The sequence below is a fragment of the Rhamphochromis longiceps genome, linkage group LG14 (genome assembly GCF_057381845.1).
Source record: "Rhamphochromis longiceps isolate RC_006_pf linkage group LG14, R_longiceps_female_GT1.1, whole genome shotgun sequence".
NCBI lineage: Eukaryota > Metazoa > Chordata > Actinopteri > Cichliformes > Cichlidae > Rhamphochromis > Rhamphochromis longiceps.
This window is the reverse complement of record NC_140570.1, coordinates 25,745,864-25,767,406: the sequence shown is the minus strand read 5'-3', so window position 1 is coordinate 25,767,406 and position 21,543 is coordinate 25,745,864. Positions and strand designations below refer to the sequence as shown.

At 40.4% G+C, this 21,543-nt stretch overlaps 1 protein-coding gene across 1 annotated transcript; it reads right to left on the bottom strand.

Moving 5' to 3' along the window:
• Window positions 1-539: 539 nt before the first annotated feature.
• On the bottom strand, window positions 540-19,718 carry clptm1 (CLPTM1 regulator of GABA type A receptor forward trafficking). Its single transcript, XM_085380032.1, has 14 exons — window positions 19,588-19,718; window positions 11,643-11,779; window positions 8,738-8,861; window positions 8,436-8,594; window positions 8,121-8,238; window positions 7,940-8,025; window positions 5,836-5,956; window positions 5,492-5,736; window positions 4,904-4,997; window positions 4,608-4,798; window positions 4,360-4,455; window positions 4,008-4,143; window positions 3,177-3,344; window positions 540-988 (listed from the first exon to the last, which is right to left on the bottom strand). The coding sequence occupies exons 1-14, from the start codon at window positions 19,636-19,638 to the stop codon at window positions 810-812; spliced, it is 1,905 nt and encodes a 634-aa protein (XP_085236158.1). The 5' UTR covers window positions 19,639-19,718; the 3' UTR covers window positions 540-809.
• Window positions 19,719-21,543: the final 1,825 nt, after the last annotated feature.

Genomic DNA, 21,543 nt, shown 5'->3' with positions numbered 1-21,543 from the left:
AAATTACCTATTGCTAAACAGTTTGACATTGGTAATATTAACATGAGGCTGTACAGTTTGAGGAAAATACAAAAGAATGCATCAGTGACTGAAAAACAAAAATTAAGTCATTGACAATATTAATATATTTATATTAATACCAACAAGGCTGTTATTTTTTATATGTTCAAGTTTAGAACATTAACCATTTGTTTAAAATTCAGGGTAGTAGTCATTATCTCGTGGGTAACGTCCTGCACGGTCATCCAGTCGCCACCTCGCTTCTTCACCAACCTCCATTGCGGCTCAGGATCTTTCCAGTTTCCAGCACTACTCACCCGTTTCCGACCAAGCCGAAACAGAGTGCTCACATGGAATGAAAAGGAATCTACACAAAGAACAAAAGCTGCACCTGGCCTCTTTTTCCTCTGTATAAAAATAATAAAAAGTAGCACAACTGCGACCTGTTCCCCTCCCAACATCTACTTCCAGACACTGTTACCCTCTGAAGTGAAAAAAAAAAAAAAAAAAAAAAATCATACAGAATACAGTACATCACGTTTTGTTTTACTTCACTTGAACTGCAAAACGGAGGGCAGGGGTGGGTGGGGAGCAGAAATAATTTACCAAGTCTACACTGAATATGACTCTCTGTGCATCCACAAAGAAACCAGAAGGAACAGCTGAACTGCATTTTTTTTTTCTTTTTTCTGTTTTGGTAGCGGCATCCATGATAGCTAAACAACAACTCCACTCCATGCCCCACTTTCCACAAGTCCTCTTCACTCCAGCAGTGAGAGCCAGGGAGGAAGATGAGGGTGGGATCTCGCTTAATCATTCTTCTTCTCCCCTTCTGGTTTGTCTGTGATTGCAGCGGAGGCGGCATCTGGGGCAGGGGCTGCTGTGTTGTTCTGGGCGTGGTCTACTCCGCTGGTACCGAACTCGTTGACCCTGTTGGGATCGACTCGATAGATCCAGCGCTGGTAAAGGTAGATGAAGAACACCACATCTGCAGGAGAGGACACAGTTTGGTCCAGTGAGAAACCAGCCCCAATCAGACTTTTTTTAAGAGCTAAATAAATAAAACTGAATTGAGACCAATATGTTACTTAAGAAGCATCAAAAACAAGTGAAGCACTGACATCATCTCCCATCAAAGCTGAACACGCTATGATGGCAAAAACTGCACTGCAAGCAGAGAGATGAGAACGTATTCACGTACAGTAGAGGTCCAGTCAGAAACAAATATGCTCACAATGCAGTGCAAACGTATCTGTCTTTGTTTTAAATACAAGATTTGCTTGTCACCTGATTTGGTTACTACATGCTTTTAAAGCAACAGTTGCACAACATCCTGCCCATGTATACAGACCAGTATTACCACAGCCTGTTATTTTAAACTGAGAAATCTTAAGTACAAGCGTCCCTTGTGGCCGATTACTGCTTAGTTTTCTATTCTTCTCACAAGCGAGAACGTTTAGTTTCATTTTGTTGTAATTGATATAGAGATAACTAAGCCTTCTTGCATACAGAATTCCCCTTGTTGGAAAGTCCAAATGCAACGTTCAATAGGTACATCTAGTATATAGCAAAGTTACACAGTGGGCTTAGTATAAACCACACCTGTCCTCCTAGTTTAAGTGAATATATGAATTCACCAACACTCAGTGTAGAATATACTTGATACATCTTTCCACTCCATCCGTTTTCTTCCTCTTATCCTTATCAGGGTTGTGTGGGAGCTGGAGCCTCTCCCAGAGGCAGGGTACACCCTGGACAGATGTCCGGTCTGTCACAGGGCTAACACACTTAAACAGACAACCATTCACACTCACATACACACCCAGGGACATTTAGAATCACAAATTAACCCCACTAATTTTCACTTTCCAATTATTTCACAAATCAAATGACAAAATGTTTAAGAGCTGGCTGCACGAGCTGATGATTGACATCTTTGTTGTTTCAAAGAGATGTGACAGGTCTCCATCATCTGCTTAGCAGCAACATCAGTGTCCTCAGTGCAGCGAATATCAACCAAATCATTACTCCCAGTTTGGTTGTTACTGACTTGACTTCTTGCTGATGTGAGCGCTGCTCTAAACCACTTTTTCGTGTCCAACTTAGCAAGTTAGCACAGACAGCAAACGAAAATTCACATTAGTGTCGCCCACCTAACATCTAATTGACTGGCTGGCCACACACTGTAGGTGGTAGCTGTTTAATTTGTGAAGCAAGGGATTTTATTTAAAGGCTTCCTAACTGCAAAGTGTGTAGGTTTCAGTTTGCACAGCAGGGCTCAGTGCTTCATTACCAAACTGTATGAACTAACATGAACTGTACAGCAGGAGAAGAACTACAATTTAGGCTTTTCTTGTGTCAAAGAAATATTTCATGAGAGGCGGCACGGTGACCTTTGTGGATGATGATTAATGATCACACCAAGTTCAAAACTGAGATCTGGTGAGTTAACACTAGGTGGAGTTAGAGGATTATGAAAACCAACAGCTGTCAAAGATCCAAGAATGACAGTTAAAAAAACATTTAAAAAAAGAAAAGAAACAATCCTCCAGTATGAGACAGTGATTCTACATTTTCTTTTTGATCAATACGCTCACGATAAAAGAAATCAGGACGGCATTTTGTTTAAATGGTAAATGGCCTGTATTTATATAGCGCTTTACTAGTCCCTAAGGACCCCAAAGCGCTTTACATATCCATTCACACACACATTCACACACTGGTGATGGCAAGCTACAATGTAGCCACAGCCACCCTGGGGCGCACTGACAGAGGCGAGGCTGCCGGACACTGGCGCCACCGGGCCCTCTGACCACCACCAGTAGGCAACGGGTGAAGTGTCTTGCCCAAGGACACAACGACCGAGACTGTCCAAGCCGGGGCTCGAACCGGCAACCTTCCGATTACAAGGCGAACTCCCAACTCTTGAGCCACGATCGTGGTTTTGTTTAAGCACAAAACCACCCACGTCAACTGGAAACCGTTCTAGAGAATGAGGCAAATCTTAAACCACCTCCAACAAAACACTCATCTTAATGCTACAAAGTCAAAGCTGCACTGGCTGAGGAAGCAAAATGATGTTTTAGGCGATTAGCTTTCTTTGATCCTGGTATAGTTCTTAAAAAAAAAAAAAAACAAAAAAAAAACCATTAATGAATATCTGAAAGAAAACTCACCATCTCTGAGGCATCCTATCCTGTACATCATTGGCATCTTGATTACGAAGGCAAAAAGGTCATCAATAAAGGTATTGAGAGCCTTGTAGGTGAGCATCCTCCATGGGAGGTGAGCTACAGACTTCATTTTATAGTTGATGAAAAGCTGTGGCGTCATTGTAATAAAACCTTTAAAAAAAAGACAGAAAAAGGAGATTAGATTACACTAAGAATTCCTATATCACAGGCAGTAATTTAACCAGCAGGAACCATCGCGAGTGAGTGTACCAGGTGAAGTTTATTAATACACAGCACATTAGCTAAGGCTACTGGGAATTGAATGCGTAACCATGATGCAAGCATGAAAATATTAGCTGCGAGTCCGGCAGCTCAGAGGCGAGGCAATCGAGAGAGACCAAAATAAATCAGCCTCCTCTCTGGGCTTTAAAATAGATTAACATAAAAAACTGAAAAAACCTGCTGGATGACAGAGTAAAAATCAACCCCACAGAAAGAAAAGAGGAAACATAAACAGTTCCAGGAAGAGCACACAATTCATCTAATACTTTAATGCCAGGGATCTCTAAAATGTTTATGCTAAAAACTCAGGAAATGGTTTTGGTTTTTATGAACTTTATCTCAGAACGTTGTCTCTGTAGCTCTGTATTTCTATTCATATCATCCTTTTAAGATAACCTTTAAAATATTATATCTAAAAACCAAACTTTTAAGGAACACTTCAGTATTCTTCATTTATTTCATAGTTAGTAAATCCAGCACAGTTTACGTTCCTTCAGCCTGTGGATTAAGTTTTAAGACCTCAGAGTATAAAACTGCTTCAGATCAACTTACCAAAGGTTAACAAGAAGCCATAGAGCATGCTGAGTACCCATGAGTACCAGCCTTTGTGCTCTACGTACAATAAACTGTAGACCGCATAGCAGCCAAACAGAGGGTAGAGCAGCCATGACAAGTACTTGAAGGCCATCTGTTCATGAGATAATGAAGAAAAGAAGATGTCACTCATCCTTTTTATCAGAAATATCCAAGCAACTTACAGAGAGATACATATTTAGAGAAGCTTCCTTCAGATAAACATTTAAACAGACCAATTTAATCATGTTTCATCCGTTCTGAAGACAATCATGTGAATGCATTTGTTACATCCACCATTCTGAATGTGACTGGTGTTGGTTTCACTTACATCATCGTAGATTTTGGTTGAAGACTCCACATAAGTCGACTTATCTTTGAATACCAATCTTGGGAACACTCCTACAAATTTGTTCTCTCTGTCCAACTAGAGAAAAACAACAACAGTTAAGAATCTGGTGGAAACGACACTCGATGAATAAACAGTTTAGCATCTGCAAAAGGTAAGGAAGAGCCTGTTAGAGAGTTTAATCAAATGCTGCTCATCCTGCAAGAAAAAACTAATGTTTTTCAACTTACTTTGACATCCATGACCTTGGTGATTTTCCACAGGTCAATGAGAAGGCCAATGAAGACGCTGACCTGCACCACAAAGTTGGTTTCGTTGTCCAGAATGTACAGCAGCACCACTAGAGACTGAAATACTCCAAATATGATGGAGCGCACAGATAGACCTTCTAGAGACTGTCTGCTGTTCCAAAACTGGATATCTGAGGAGAAGACGGAGCTGAGGTCAAACTCGGGTAGGCGCACACTGTTCAAACTATTCTCCTCCTGTTATGTGAAGTCCTGAGTACAGACTGCTGCGACCTTACCGTTCTTGAAGGCGAGAAACTCAAAGATGCTGTGCACAATGGAGACAACGATGGTGAGTCCCAGCAGGTATGGATTGGTTTCCAGGAGGGCCACCTTCACAAAGACTTTATTGTTAAACTCAGCTTGCTTATAAAACAATGAATCTTCTATATGTTCAGTTGCTACAGAAGTTAATCACCCTAGAAACAGCGTACATGACAGCTTTGTAAATAACTAAAGTGCACCTGTCCAAGTATTTGGGATTGGGACTACGAGTATTTTGCTTTAATACAGTGTCAACTGAAAATTAGAGTAGCCTGTATTTGGACACCAAGATAACAAAGTCCCACATTACACCCGAAGCAGAGGTCACTCAAGTATGAAGTGCCAGTTTCCACTCATCACGCGTCTTGCATTTTGTTTTCAAGTAAAAGGTAATCTGCTAGAAAGCATTTGAAATCCTCTCCATCTGGCACATACCAACTCAAGTAGACTTTCTTTTAAATATATGTGAAATAAGATCACAGCATCTAAATGAGCACCAATATTAAAGCCCAACTTGCAGGAGGAAAACTTTAGTTTCGTCTCAGTAACCTTTGACTCCTTACCTTGACTGAGTCTTGGTCTTCATCGGATTGCTCGTAGGTGTCCTCAGGAAGGAAATTCCAGGGTGAGCGAGCGTTCTGGGCTGCATACAGCTGCCAGCGCCACAAGGACAGCGGGCAATAACTGAGGCGGAGCGGGAGGCTTTTTAGGGTCTCGTTGATGGGATAGTAGTCCTTCTGAAGGTTCCAGTAGTCATTGAAGTATACAATGGGATAGTAGTCGCCACTGACTGCATCAAACTTAACATCTAATATAAGGTAGGGTAGAAGAGCAGTAATGTCAGATAAACCAGAGCTTTAAATAAACTACGGATAAATAACTGTCACATTATACTTCCGATACTTACACTGGTCTAGAGGAGGTGGAACAGAGCCCTTCACCCAGGCTGTGTGGTCATCCACCATATTGATAGTGAGGTTGGGGTGCCAATGTGAGATAATCTCCACTGGACCGTGGCTCTCTGCTCGCTGTGAGGAAACACCCAATGTGTCAGTGCAAACATAAATATATTAATCTGGTAACTGCAAACTGATCATCACACAGCTGCTACACTTCTTACTAGTACAAACAAAGGCAAAGTCACTTTGGGCTCAACTGCACTGCAACTTATCTACATCTACTCACAATAAGCCCTGTCCAACAGCAAAGCACTCAAAAGAAAAGGACTCTGGGTTGGTTTACATTATTTTTTAAATGCGCTTTAAAAATAAAAGTGACTTGATCAACCAACCAAATAAAGATATACATAAAGAAAGGTAAAATCATTGACTGTGAGTTTTCAAAGTTCCTCTGTTCAGACGTCGGTAAAGGGCAATCATTTACAGACTGTGAGAGAGCCAATAAATGGTTCTCAGTTTCCAAAGTCTTTGATCTTCGTCTATTTTTCCTCTGCTGCAAAATGTGAAGGCAACTACCTCAAATACATTAACTGGAAATTGAAAAAACCCTAGAAATTACTTCACATTAGAGCTGGGCAATATGAGATTTTTTCATATCACGATATGTTTTTTTCATTTCAGGCGATAACGATATCTATCACGATATAAGCCAAATAACTATATTTGTAAGATTTAAATGTGCCGTTGCTCACAAGTAAAATGTGAAATAATCAGCAGCTTGTTTTTAAATATTTATTTCCCATAATAAGTTCAACAGGGTAGATGTACTTAAGGAACATGAGACTTTTTCAGATAAATAAAGGCAAATATTGCAAACTACACAAAAGGCAGCCGCTAAAGCGTTTAAGTTTCAAAATAGGACAAACGAAACAGACTACTAAATTGTCAATTCCACTTAGAAACAAAGTATTAATTCTAAAAATAAATCTTAGTTTGTTTTACAGAAGAACAGACAAAACTGACTAACTTTTGTCAATATCAAATAAACTGAGAACTAAAAGGAAATTCTCAATCTCTCCTTGTTGTATAGCTTAGCTTTTCAAACAGTTTTAACAGTTACTTTAGTCTGACAAAAGCCGAATGACGAATTAGCGCTTCCAGTCAGAGGCTGAGGCTACGTCCACACGTACACGGGTATTTTTGAAAACGGAGATTTTCCGTTTTCGTTTTAAAAAATAATCCCGTCCACACATAAAGGCAGAAATGAAGGAAAACGCTGCTATGAACATGCCAAAGCAGCAGGTGGCGCTAGATTCCTAACCGTGCCTAAATGTTGGCCAATCAGAAGTCTAGAAGCCTCGGTGGGAAAAAGTAAACAAAGCTGGGGCATAGAAGCAGAACCGAGTCGTATGTGTGGAGGGACAGTAACTGTGTGTATATGTAAGCATTTAAACACTGCAGAGAGTAGAATTAACAGTAACAGTATTGTAGAAATTCATTTCACCGAAACAATAACGTGGCGCACAGTGTGACGCATGCACCAGTTTATTGTATTTCCAGACTTGCTTTCGGCACAATTTACAGTGCACGCTACTCTGTTTTTTGTCAGACTTGAAATAGCCGAAATACCTTCACACTACGGAACTTCTATGGCTCTTCCGTTCGACAATCTCTCCGGCATTGGAACCATCATCTGTTTTCTCTTCGGTCACGCTCGGTTGATTTTTCTAGTCGGCACACTCATTTCCTCCATTACGCGCTGGCTGCTTCCCAAACAAACACACGTGCGGCTTGGCACTTGTGCTGTACGTAACAAGTCACGCGACGTGACGCTGCGGCTGTGATTGGTTCGGCTCTGCGCTACTTAATTTGGATTGGCTGACCTTTTTTTTTTTTTTTTTTTTTTTTTTTTGAGGACAAGAGCGGCGAGGTCTATCGCGATAGCTTAATTTCTCTATCAGTAAAAGTTATATCGCGATACATATCGTTATCGTTCTATCGCCCAGCTCTACTTCACATACTTGCAATATGTGAAGTATGCATTAGGAATTAAAGTAATGAAGCTCTCTGCGCTGAACTCAGTTCCTTTTTAGGATAAATAATAATCTTAACCTTGATCATCTCGGGGTCTGCTTCCGTCTCTCCTGTGAGCAGATTCTTGGTCTTCAGAAACTTTCTTCGCTTATATTTATTCAGCACTGAAAGAGTTCAAAAGCAAAGTTTAGCACTTTAAACAAACATTACAACAACAGGATAATATGTTAAAGCGAGTGTGCTTTTCACAGGTGCTTACTTCTGGTTGCGTGAACTGTTGCCAGTCTGCGATACTGCCCCTTTCGTTTGGGGTCTGGGTGGAATCCACTTTTAGTGAAGTAGAGGTGTATGTAAAGTGAGCCGTTCTGCTGTATTTTCTACAATCAGACAGAAAGTGGAAGAAAAAGAAAATCAGACAAAAATAAACAGCTTTCAAATATGCAAACTTCACTATAAACTGGACTTTCCCGTCCTTCATCAACATCCGTCACATTTCCTAAACTAACAACTGTTCTTTCTCACCGTCCAACTACTGTCTGTCACCCTCCCCCAATTCATCCATAGTAATCCTTACTTCTGGGATATCCATTTCTTTATAGTGCTGGTAGCAGCCATCACCATCTTCCCCTGTGGTCCAGTCTCCATAGACCAGATCCCTGTGGAACCAGAACAGGGCATCTGTGTTGTTGAAGTCAGAGAAGACTTCCTCCTGGGACACGTACACGTACAGATCCTGCAGAAAGAGAGAGATAATAAAGGTGTTTATCATTTTGAAACAGTTAGAAACAGTCAGAAAACTGGTTTGCTGTGTGGTAAATAAACAATTATGCAGCTGACGAGGTAGATAAAGGAAAGGAAAAGGGGACAGTGTAATACCATGAGAGTGTCTTTGGGGAAGAGGTTCCTGCTGGGTACCCTGGGGGCACCGGCTGGTGTGCTGGGGTCAGGAGTGGATGGCCCTCGGCGGAACCAGCTACTGATCGCCCAGATTATGAAGATTCTGGTGAAACAAATGCAATCACAGTCAGAGGAAAACAAGGTTTAACTAACAAGGAATTAAAAAAAATAAGTGAGAAACAAAAACATAAAAGAGGAAAAGAGAAGTGGGAAATGAATCGAGTCACTAACACTTTAAAAACTGTTCAAATTCTTAGACAAGGTTATTTATTTCAACCATCTCTAAATAAAAAGAGCTGCTGCAGGCGAGTTAAACTGCAAGGAAGCTAATCAGATTAAAGTTTAACCAGTCTAACTGCATTACATTTCAAAGAAACTGTTTTCCTGCCTCACACAAGGGTGATGAGTCAAACTAGAATAATCTACAAAGACAAAAGAAGAAAGAAAATGCTGCAGAATATTTCAACAAATAATTTTTCATTTGTATCCACCCTAACTTTGTGTGTTTGTGATTTTAAGTGAATATTCACAGCACCTCTTTCCTTTTGTGTTGTTCTAACTAACAGAAATAATGGATTTTGTGTCTGATATTTTAATGCAGATCTCTAATGTGAAAACGCTCTCTGTCCTTACTCCATGTTACTTAGTCTGTGTGGCTGAGGGGGAAGTGTGTCGATTATTGACTGGACCCAGTATGCCAAACCTCCCTTACACTCTGCTCACACAGATCATACCCGAACACGTTTGACCCCCATGACCAGTTCATCTGACTACTGTGATTGCTTCTTGCACAGTAGAACACATCCATCATGATCGCCAACCACACCCAAGGACAGCTGCCTCCATGGATTTTGCAGTGTTAAGTAATTAAATCTATATCAAGGCGTGTGAGAGGACACTGTGTGCTTCCCCTGATAGAAAATGCCCCAATCAAGCCACAAATAAATACAATTACAAATTTCTTTGTTGAAACTAAGTTTGAGAGCAGGCCAGCAGGGGAGTGGCACACAGCTGCCCATAAAAACTCCTTTAAGAGTCCATGTACTAGTGACATATACAACACACCATACAGTGGAGGGTCAGTTTACTATATGTGACAGATGTGACCATTTTCATTTTTTCCTTGACCCACCATATACTAAAATGCACTTACAGAGAAAAGTGAAATAATTATTTTTACTGAAGTAGAGCAAATGGGTTGTTTTTATTGCACTTGCGATCTTACAACCACAGGAAACAGCAACATAAATTAAGAAAACGTATATACCATCATAACACTCGTGTTTCCAAATCATGATCCTGAAATGTGTTCAAATATTCAGTGCCAAAGATTTTAACTGAAGGGTTTTAACTGATTATTGCAATATAATCTTCTTAATCTTATAAATGGGCCTCTTCTTCTGCTTGAGCAGTTGCCAAAGGTAGGAAAAGCAGCCAAAGCCTGTTATTCAAACAAGGTGCCAAAAAAGTACTACTCTGGTCCAGCTTTTTTTTTTTAAATGAGCACTTACCCTAATGTACCGTACATTTTTATTATACAGGAACATTTCAAAAAATGTAAAACTGCTAAACTCTTCAAAGAGTGTACAATGATACTGAAATCAAAGCTGAGCTCCTCCATAGCTGGATAATGGCCATCAGACAGCTAGCCGTTACAGCACAGGTACCCACCATAAAAAGCACCTTGAGGCAACTGTTGTTGTGAATTGGATTTATATAAATCAAACTGAACTGATATTCCTACAAAGCTCTCACACTCAGAGTAAGTCAACTATTAATTTGACTATAGAAGAAAGAAAGAAAAAAAAAAAAAGGTCCTGCACACTTCATAACACGTACTAAGTTTTTGTGATCATGCATACATGGATTTTACCTTATTTACGAACTTGGACCAAAAAGTCATAAATAAAAAAATAAATAAATCATGCAGTCAGGAGGAAACTTACTGAAAAGCCTGCTGCAAAATTTCTGACTGTTACAAAGGTCACTGTGAGAGATTAGTCACTTATACTGGCATAAAATTGTTAAGGAAGTCAACACATTGCTCCTCAATCAATCATGCATCTTTCACAATGTGCGTGAAGTAACGGCAAAGGAGGTAGTAATTTCTAGGGAAAGAAATAAAACTGGCAGTGCCAACCAAAGCAGTATGGACAGCCTAGTTTGTGTTACTCCACCTCACCTAGCTACAGCAGCAACATCAGTGGTAGCAGGTAACTAAACAGCTTGTGGAGTGCCCTGCGCTCATAGTGGCAGAAGAGGTGACACACACAGAAAGATTTTAACATGCGAGTCTGGCATTAGGCATGGACTATACTTTATGTGTCCGCTATAGGTTCGCTTGTGTACCAATGACAAATTTCGTCAGCTCAACATTCTGTGTGGACGTCCCCATGCACGCCTGTTTTTTTGGATACACATGCTCCCCATGTGACAGACTTTAAGCGGACATCAAAGACGGATAACAGGAATGACTGCTCGGATGTCACGTCTCCATCTGTCCGTGACCATATCCACAACAGACTATAATCTATTTTTTAGTGGCCTTGAATAAAGTTCAATTCCTGGTTTGAATTATTGTTTCAGTCCCACTGTGTGTGAGACAGTATTTGGAAAGACACAATGATCCATCACTAGTTTCCTCTTAATTATTTATGCTGCACAAAAAAAACCCCCACAATGAAACTAAACAATGTAGACCGCAAACTTTACAGTATACTCCAGCAGCAGCTCACACCTTTATTATTACCTTACCATTTACATTCACTCTGACACCACTGTGGCATAACACATTTGGTTGGTCATTAAACTCACAGCCAGCCCACAGAGCGAATGATTATCTGTGTGCTGGTAAACAGAAGAGAAAAAAAATGCAATAAGTCACCTGAAGAGAACTCCTTTAATGACCTGCCATGCATTAGGAGCTTGCTGTTGCTGCTGTTGCTGTTGAGGGTCCTGTGCATTTCCAGCTGTCTGCACAGTCTGGCCATCTGTTGTTGCAGCAGTCCCATTGCTGCTTACCTGAAATGAAACATACAGACAGGGTCAAAGATAGTCACAAAGATGACGCAGCAACGGCACAACGTAAGAAAGGATGTTAAAAATAAAGAGCTTTATTGACAGTAAAAATATCCAGAGACCCAATGTACTTTCCTGAAAGCCTAAAGTGGTGATATGATTTATTCAAGAATTCTTCCTCAATCTGCAGCCAAAACAAAGAACATACAGTACGATGTAGTGCAGCTGTAAAGACTAAAAGGTGCAGTTACGGTGACAAACCGCAGTTCTTCTGGGTCTTTTATTACATGGCCTTAAGAGTTAACTACACCTCGACCTTTGCATTTTAACTTTTTAAATAAGAACAGCGGATTTGTCGCTCACTGATGCACTTAAATCTTAATAGCAAGTAACAAACATGAAAGACCTAAAAAGCAGCTGTTTAAGCAGAGGATCCCCAGTTTGATACTGAGAGGAGAAGATTCTCTTTGGGCTTGGGTTAGGAAAGGCCCTGGGCATTAAAAAAAAAAAAAAAAAAAAAAATCTAAATCAAACATGTGGAGATACTACCTGTGATGACCCCGTGTGAATAACAGAGCAGCTAAAAGAAGCTACATAACAAACAAAACCTCTGCTACAGAATAAACATCACTTAAAATAATAATAATAATAATAATAATAATAATAATATTGGCAAATCCCTATTTACCTATTGTGACCTGTTGACCTAACAGAGCAGGAGAGTCAAACTCATTTTAGCTTATGAGCCACACACAGCCCAATCTGATCTCAAGTGGGTCAGATCAGTATTACCTATATGGAAAAAACAAACACCTCTCTAAATTTCTCTCTTTTAATAAAGTAGTAGAGTCTTAAAACATTCACATTTTTATATTTAATGAACCACCATTTACAAAATCCTATGGCACACCTGATTTTGAATGAAGACAACCCATTTTGGGAACCCCTTGTTTCAAAACCTTTAATAACAGTGTCAGCATGATTATGCAACTTCCCCTGGTTTCAGTGAAATCTGTCATACGTTTGCCCTTTAATTCATTTTTTTTCCAAGTTTCTCCATGTCCATGTAACCCCCACCACCCCTGTGGCAAGGCCACCCTCTATTCAAGTGACACAATAGACAAACACATGCCAAGTCATGAGACTCATTCACTATCTAAACATCTAATCTCCCCTGTTGTCACCAACCAGCAGTCAGCCAGCAGAAACAAAACATGACTTGAGGCAAAAAAAATGTTTTATGTTTAAACAGATTACCATCAGTTTTGAAATTTTTTTAAGTTTTTGTTAAAACACTGACCTAACAACATCATAATCAGACCGTTTCAAGGACACGGATTGGCTCAAAATAGGTCCTTTCACCCTCAGTGCCCAGTACTTTTCCTGCTGCGTTAAAATAGAAGCAATTCGCTAAACAGACAAGGATCTTAGAGTCTTGATGGGATCAACATAATAACCATTACACAGATAGATCCCCTGATAACCTGTTTTTATTGTTGAGCCTCTCTCTTCCAGCTTAGGATAATCATTTACAATTTACACCCTCTGAAACAAAGATTAACAATTAACCACCTATTCTTGGTTCACAGCAGATCCTTAATTTATCACAGAGTCTAACATTAAGCACTCACATAAGTCAATTGTTCACAGGCTCTGGTAATGTGTCTCTAACATGGTGACATTATCTCCTACATGCCAGCTCAAACAATGCAGTATATCAATATCAGGACAATAACACACTCTGTACACCACCACAGTGGTTTTGATATCAAACAATCAACATGGCAGACTTTAGTGCCTTAATTCAAGGGGTTTCACAAAGATACCATGCTAACTATTTTGGTAATACAGAAATTTTTATAGATAGTTCCCCAGAGGCTCAGACCCTCAATGTAACTGGACAGTTGGCTGATAAGCAGCTGCGCCAGATGAGGCCGTTTCCCTCATTTATTCTATGATACAGTCAGCAGATAAAGGACGTGGGGTTGATATATAAGTGTTGAACTTGAATATAGTAGCTGCATACTAGAACTAGGGTTGCAAAATTCCCGGAATTTTCAAAGATGGAATCTTTCCATGGGAATTAACGGGAATTAACGGGAATTTATGGGAATAAACGGGAATTAACGGGAATTTATGGGAATAAAGTGGGAATTTTCAAAATTGAAGGTTGGCTCTTCTTAGGGAACTTAAATATAGTTGAGGAAAGTATATTTTAGCATAATATTGACAAAAACAAACAAATGCAATTCAAATACACTTGAATATCCATGCCATTCCTTAATCACATGTACAGAGCACAAGCTTGCTGCATGGCTATTGAGACCACCTACTGGCACTGTGCATGCCTCCATCACATGTACACATGGACCACACTTTTGAGCCTGAAGGACAAAGAGTATTAAAGGCACACATTTGAGCCTGTGGACTTAACAAGTGAGGTAAGTTTTGATGATATTATGGGAAAATATATTCATTAAATGTTTAAATTGTGAATATCACATAAAATGTATTAATCTGGTAGATAGCAATCTGATAAGATGCTAAATAAAATGCTAGCATCTGATAGATGCTAAATAAAATGCTAGCATCTGATAGATGCTAAATAAAATGCTAGCATCTGATAGATGCTAAATAAAATGCTAGCATCTGTTAGATGCTAAATAAAATGCTAGCATCTGTTAGATGCTAAATAAAATGCTAGCATCTGTTAGATGCTAAATAAAATGCTAGCATCTGTTAGATGCTAAATAAAATGCTAGCATCTGTTAGATGCTAAATAAAATGCTAGCATCTGTTAGATGCTAAATAAAATGCTAGCATCTGTTAGATGCTAAATAAAATGCTAGCATCTGTTAGATGCTAAATAAGCCATAGCTAGTATAACATAAAGAAGATGCTAGCTTCCTCATTTGGTTGTTTTGTTTTGAAGATCATTCCAGTTGTTTAGCTAGCCTTACTATTTATATCTGTTTATTATCATATTGCAATTGTATTATTACGATCTCTTGCATTGCATTAGCACTTTTACAAGCTCTTGTTTTATTTTACAGAAAAATGCCACGTGCGCTATCTGATGTGTGGAGACATTTTACACCAGCTAATGTACAAGGGAAATCTGTATATATGTGTATGTATTGTGATAAGACGTATGTGAAGAATGCCACAAAAATGCAGCAGCACATTGCAAAGTGCAAAAAAATTCCTCAAGGCCCAACACATGCAGCAGCCAGGAGTTCCACTCAAGGGGAAAATGAATCTGTTTCAGCTGTATCAGAGTCAGATACCCACTCATCAGCTCCTGGTCCCTCTGGCATCAGAGGATTCTTTGATTTTATGGATGACACTAGCCAGAAAAACGCAGATGAGTGTTTCGCTCGTGCAATCTATGCAACTGGCTCACCCCTGATGCTGACATCCAATGTGTACTGGAAGAGATTTTTGAATGTTCTCCGACCAGCATACATTCCCCCAACCAGACATGCATTGTCTACTCATCTACTGGATGAAGAGTTCAGTCGAGTTCAAGCCAAGGTGAAACAGACCATTGACCAAGCTGACTGTATTTCAGTCATCTCTGATGGATGGTCCAATATCAGGGGACAAGGAATTATTAACTACATAATCACCACTCCTCAGCCTGTGTTCTACAAGAGTGTAGACACAAAGGAAAACAGACACACAGGCCAATACATTGCAGATGAGCTAAAAGTGATCATCAATGACCTTGGACCAGATAAGGTTTTTGCACTGGTCACTGACAATGCAGCCAACATGAAGGTTGCCTGGGCACATGTGGAGGAGACCTACCCTCATATAACTACTATTGGCTGTGCAGCCCATACACTAAACCTTCTCCTAAAAGACATAATGGCACTAAAAACAATGGACACTCTGAATAAGAGAGTGAAGCAAGTTCTGAAATATGTTAAAGGCAAACAAGTAACTTCCGCTACATTTCTGTCAAAGCAAAAGGAAAAGAACAAGAGTACTACACTGAAGCTTCCCAGCATAACGCGATGGGGTGGTGTTGTTATCATGTTTGACAGCCTTCTGGAGGGAAAGGAGTCTCTGCAAGAGATGGCCATATCCCAGTCTGTAGGCATCGACAGTGACATCAAGAAGGTCATCTTGGATGATGTGTTCTGGGAAAGAGTATCTAGCAGTCAGAAAATCCTCAAACCTATTGCAGCAGCAATAGCGAAGATAGAGGGGGATGGTGCCATCTTGTCAGATGTCCAGTGCCTTTTTGCAGAACTCAAAGAAGAAATCCAGACAATTCTGCCCACTTCCCTACTACTGAAAGCAGAGGAAACGGCTGTGGTCAAGTCATTGGAACAGCGGAGGGAGTTCTGCATGAAGCCAGTGCATGCAGCAGCATACATGCTGGACCCCAAATATGACAAGGGCATACTTTCCGGGGAAGAGATCAACGGTGCCTATGCGGTCATTACAGCCATGTCTGACCACCTGGGTCTCGATAAAGGCAAAGTTCTAGGCAGTTTGGCAAAGTATCGAACAAAGCAAGGCCTTTGGAAAGGGGATGGAATATGGCAGTCATGCCAGCACATATCTGCAGCCACCTGGTGGAAGGGACTATGTGAATCTGAGGCCCTTGCACCTGTAGCCTCCATCCTCCTCCAAATCCCACCATCATCAGCCGCCTCCGAGCGCAACTGGTCACTGTTTGGGAACACCCACACAAAGGTTCGCAACAGGCTCACAAATGTGAGAGTGGAAAAGCTGGTCGGCATTCGGGCAAACCTACGGCTCTTTGAGCCTGACACAGAGCCATCCTCAACAAAGCTGGAAAGTGACACTGAAGAGGAAGACTCAGAGTTGGATGCTGAGGAAGTGGACATGTTGTTGGATGATGATGAGGTCCAGGAAGAGTCTATTGACTGAGCAAAAATGAGAAAAGAGGATTGCTTGAAGGAAGATTTGAATGTTTAATGGGACGTTTTGGAGGATAAGTGGCATTTTTCATTTAACCTTTTGAATGGGACTTTGTGGAGATTTTTGGACAGGGGGCATTTTTGAATGAGCGGGGTTAGGGGATGGTAATATTGAACTCAACATTTCTGTTTTTATTCATCCATGAAACAAGTTATTGAAACGTGTTCTATTCTACTGTACTTACAAATAAATCTGTTTAAATATCTGTTGAAAACATTTTGCATGGAGGTTTTCTTATGATTTCTGTTTATATTTATGCTTGGAAATAATATATTCCCAGTTAGTTCTCCTAAATTCCCATTAATTTCCATAATTCCCATTATTTCCATGGACAGTTTCCAATATGGAATATTTCCAAAATTCCCAAGCTTAACTTACCATGGAAATTTACCGGAAACTTACCGGAAATTTTCCGCCCCTTTGCAACCCTAACTAGAACTCTCAATGCAGCTGCATGTAAAGGAGGACAGGGTGAAAAATGACGTGTGTGTGTGTGTGTGTGTGTGTGTGTGTGTGTGTGTGTGTGTGTGTGTGTGTGTATATATATATATCAAAACTCTCCCTGCACTGAAATCTGGGCTGGTACAACAGGATGTGCTCAAAGGTTTTGTTTTTCTTTTGACCACCTTGGCCTGTGATAGATTTCATTCAATCACTGCTACCCAAGGTCCCTAATGTTTAGGTATGTAGTACTTGTCAAAGCAGCACACACGAATACCAGGATCCAAGGTTACCAGAGAGTCAAACCGGGAGCATCACTCTGACACTTCACTCTTCTCTTCCCTCCTCCAACCCCCAAACAGTATATCCTGCTTCTACCTCTTCCCCAGTTAATTGCTGTAACCGTACCCAGTCCTCCACATCGTATAAATATGATGATACTTCCTCAAACCACCTTCCAGATTTTTATGGTCCAAACCCATGGTCAACTATCTAAGGGGCTACTGAGCTGACAAGCCTGGAGCTAAACAAGCTGGCATACAGAAATCTTCTCTGTATTGGACCAGTGGACAGTTCTCCATCGGGTCACTGGTTGACATTCCTCTCATCACTTTTTCTATGTACTAAAAACTGCATACAGCTAGCACCCTACAGAGATACTCCCAGACATCTGCCCACATCAAAGTCACTCAGATCCTCACACTTTTTATTCCTTCTTTCAACAAACTTATTTTAGGAGCTCATTGTTCACTCACTGACAAGATAATCAGTGTTATTAACTCATCAGTAACCCCCCACCCCCACCCCATTACAAGCAATTCAATCAACAGATTCACCTAGTAGTGGCCCTCAAGAGACCCGTTAGGGCTCACTCTAAAAACAACAGCACATTTATCCTGACAGAGCAATTTTATTACAGAAGAAACACTTTGTGTATGCGTTACCCTCACCCTAGTTTCTGACATGTGTGTATTCACAGAATTTCAAGCACAGAAGAAAGCTTTTTTTTCTCTCTCTTTGACAGAAAACATGTAGCAAAAGATGACAATACAGATACACAGTCATTTTTATTTGGAATCAGGCGGCATGGTAGTACAGTGGTTAGCACAGTGGCGTAACAGGAAGATGCACCTTGGCCACCTGGGGTCTCTCTGTGTTGAGTTTGCATTGCCTGCAGTTAAATTAATTGGTGATTCTTTGCCATAGACATGTGTGGTTCTATGTCTCTCTGTGTTAGCCTTACAATACATTGTCGATCTGCCTCTCACCCTGTGACTGCTTGGAGCAGGTCATCTGGAGCTGATGGTTTGATCCCTGGCTCCACTCTGCGTTCAAACGTATCTTTGGGCAAGATACTGAACCCTGAGTTACTGACAATGCATTCATCAAGGAGAGTAGAATATAAGAAATATAGCTATATAAGAACCAGTACATTTCCGATTTCAAATGGGTAAAATCTCTGCTATGCAACTGTACTCGATAAACAATACATTAGTTGCTATCAATACTTTAGATTGAATCATAAAAAGCCAATCATTGACTGTGTCAGTCTTCAATAGAGAATGGATACGCATTTACAATCTTTACAGTCATGCTCCTGTATTCAGTATTTGTGTCACTACACATTTTTGAGGATTGAGCAAACGGAAGAGTAATGTTTAGCCATCTAAAAAGAGAGCGATGATTCACAATGACCTCTAGCAGCTTGTGATAAGCATTTTCGACTTTGGAAAATAACTGCTAGCTACTGCCCTCATTAAGGCTCCAGTGCTAACAAGACAATTTTAGGAGCATTTTTCATGGTTGGCTACATTTGACGACGGCTACACCTGATTCATCCACTCTATCCGTGTTAAAAAGCTCTCAGGTGAATAGGATGTTTATATGCATTTTTTTTTTCCTTTAGGGGATTTCGAAAATGCACCTCGAGTCAAAAGTTTTCTTGAAATATCTAAGTAGACAGTAGCTGGAAGGTTTTAGCATGAGGTGAGAAATGTGCGAGAGGGGCTTGAGACTGGCCTTGTTAAGCAAGACAAGCTGCGTTGTTCAGGTTCAGGCCTTGTGATAAGCTAACTGACACACGCCAGCACTCACTCGGCTCACTTCAGCACACCGGCAGTCGGTTAATTACCGAGTCCGTTGGAGGTTACCGTGTGATTTCAAGTGAGATTTCAACTTCAACATCGGCCTTCTCGCCGCTTACCGTCGGGATTTCTCTACACATCGTTAGCGCCAGGAGGGGGGTCGTTTTAAAACCACCCGGCACTGACAACGTCACTGTGGCTCGTGTATCGACTGTGATCACGTTTAAATGTCAGCGCACCCCCACACGCGAGCTTCACACAAACCAACCAACTTCCTCTGCCTCGCGCGTTAAAAGTGAAAAACCCAGTAACAGTGTCATTCATTTTTACCTCGCCGTTGCTCACGGTAGCTTTGGTTACTCCGCTCTCCTGCGTCGCCATCTTTCTTCGTCTCTACAAGCGCACCACACTGCTGGCTGGGAAACTGCGCGTACTCTCGCGAGAAGACTGTAGTTACGTCTTCAGAGAAGTGATCGAAAATGCGATGAATAAAGTCAGGTGATCTTTTTTTCTGTTTTTTGGGCGGGGCCGGCGAAACCCCGTGACACACTTCGTCAGGAATGTTCGATCATGTAACAATAAAATGAAAAAATAAATAAATAAATAGTTAATTAATAATAAAAATATTATTTTATCACCTAATGAATGACTTAGTAGATTTTTTTTATGGTTATTGCAGCATTAAATAGAAGTTTATTTCCGAAAGTGGGGAGGATAAAGACATACTATCCACAAGGCTAAATTTCGGGTTATTATCGCAAAATTTGGACTTCTGAAAAAATAACTCCAAACTGAGAAAATAAACATTTTTTAGAAAAGGAGTTTAAATTTTGAATTGCTAATCAGCAAAAAGTACACCAAAATAAAAGCTTGCTTCTCATCATTGGTGTTATCTTTCTATTCATCCATCCATAGTTCTCACAGGTGTTGCATATAACCTCTCTAATTGGGTCATAGCCATTAATTACATGCTGTCAGTCCTTGTCCATGTATGTCTTATTATAGCTTCTCAGTCCACTTGTCATACTGTTAAGCTAGGGGATTTCCAAGTCAGTATGTCTTTAGTTATGTATCTGTCGCTCATACTCTAAAGTGAGTTTGGATTGCATGGGCGTTTAGCCCAAAGACCCTTACCAGAGCTGGGATTTGAAACCCTGACCTACTGTTCCAAAGAGAGCATTGTTGTCACTACACTATCCAGCTGGCTACAGGAGGAGATAGATACCATGGATGTCAAAACACAATAACTCCTTGCAATGCACTAAGATCTCCATCTGAAGTCCTGCACCCTGAGGCTCTATGAGCAGCAGAAAGAGGGAGGGTGAGGAGTGAGGTTAGTGAGTGTCGAGCCATGATCCAGGAAGAAACACAGAGCAGGAACAATCACTGAAGGACGAACCCCTGTATGGGATGTTCTATTGACATATAGAAGTGGCTCACATCAAGAAATCCCACTAATGGCTTGAAAAAGCCTAAAGGACAGCACAGAGGCTCTGATGATGGCAACATAAGAACAGGGTCTAAGCCCCAGATTTATAGAGGCAGGACAGCTGATAAGTTGCAGACTGTGTACTACACCAGGATGGAGGATAAAAGCTGAGACCGCATACACTGAAAGGCAAAAATAAGTGGCCAGAGGTCCTGATGAGAGACACAATTGAGAAAATATAGTACCAGGGGCTGAAGAAGGAACTGATGTGAGTCGAGTGAGTTTCTATTGCCTGGAGAAGCTGTAAAACAAAATGGAAACCAGATTGACATATGATAAGAAATGAATATTACTGCAAATCAAATAGATTCACTCACTTTAATAAGCTATAAGTGTACTGGTAAACACTTCTCATTTCTAATCATTACGCTTTGGCACATAACACCAGTACCTCAGATAGACACAGATTTTAAGGAAGAGAGAAAACACCTGGACAATCTTCCATGTGTGACATTTCCTTAAAAAGTCCAAGAGTGAGTGTTGTGAGCACAATGAGGACAGTTTTTTTTTTTGTGCTTTACCTTGTGTTTTAACTTGATGGCCTTCGAGTATGTACGATCAAAATGCATCTGAAGGTACTTTGTATACTTCACAAAAACAATTGGTAAGGGTGCTACAGGCGGTAATCATAACCAGGTTTATTTCAGAGTTTACTCAAGTGTGAATCTTATTAACATTTAAATAATTTCCTCTGGGACTAATAAAGTATTCTGATTCTTATGTTCTCTGTGAAATTTTACATGCTGTGTTTACATTAAACTGCAGCAATTAAAGACTTGAAAATATGTTTGGGGGGG

What these genes read in the sequence shown, in the direction of transcription:
- clptm1 (XM_085380032.1), bottom strand. Translation starts at nt 19,638, where the DNA reads ATGGCGACGCAGGAGAGCGGAGTAACCAAAGCTACCGTGAGCAACGGC. An exon ending in CTACCGTGAGCAACGGCGAG is followed by an intron (nt 11,780 to 19,587) that starts GTAAAAATGAAT and finishes GTTTCATTTCAG; the next exon opens with GTAAGCAGCAATGGGACTGC. An exon ending in GATAGGATGCCTCAGAGATG is followed by an intron (nt 989 to 3,176) that starts GTGAGTTTTCTT and finishes CCTCTCCTGCAG; the next exon opens with ATGTGGTGTTCTTCATCTAC.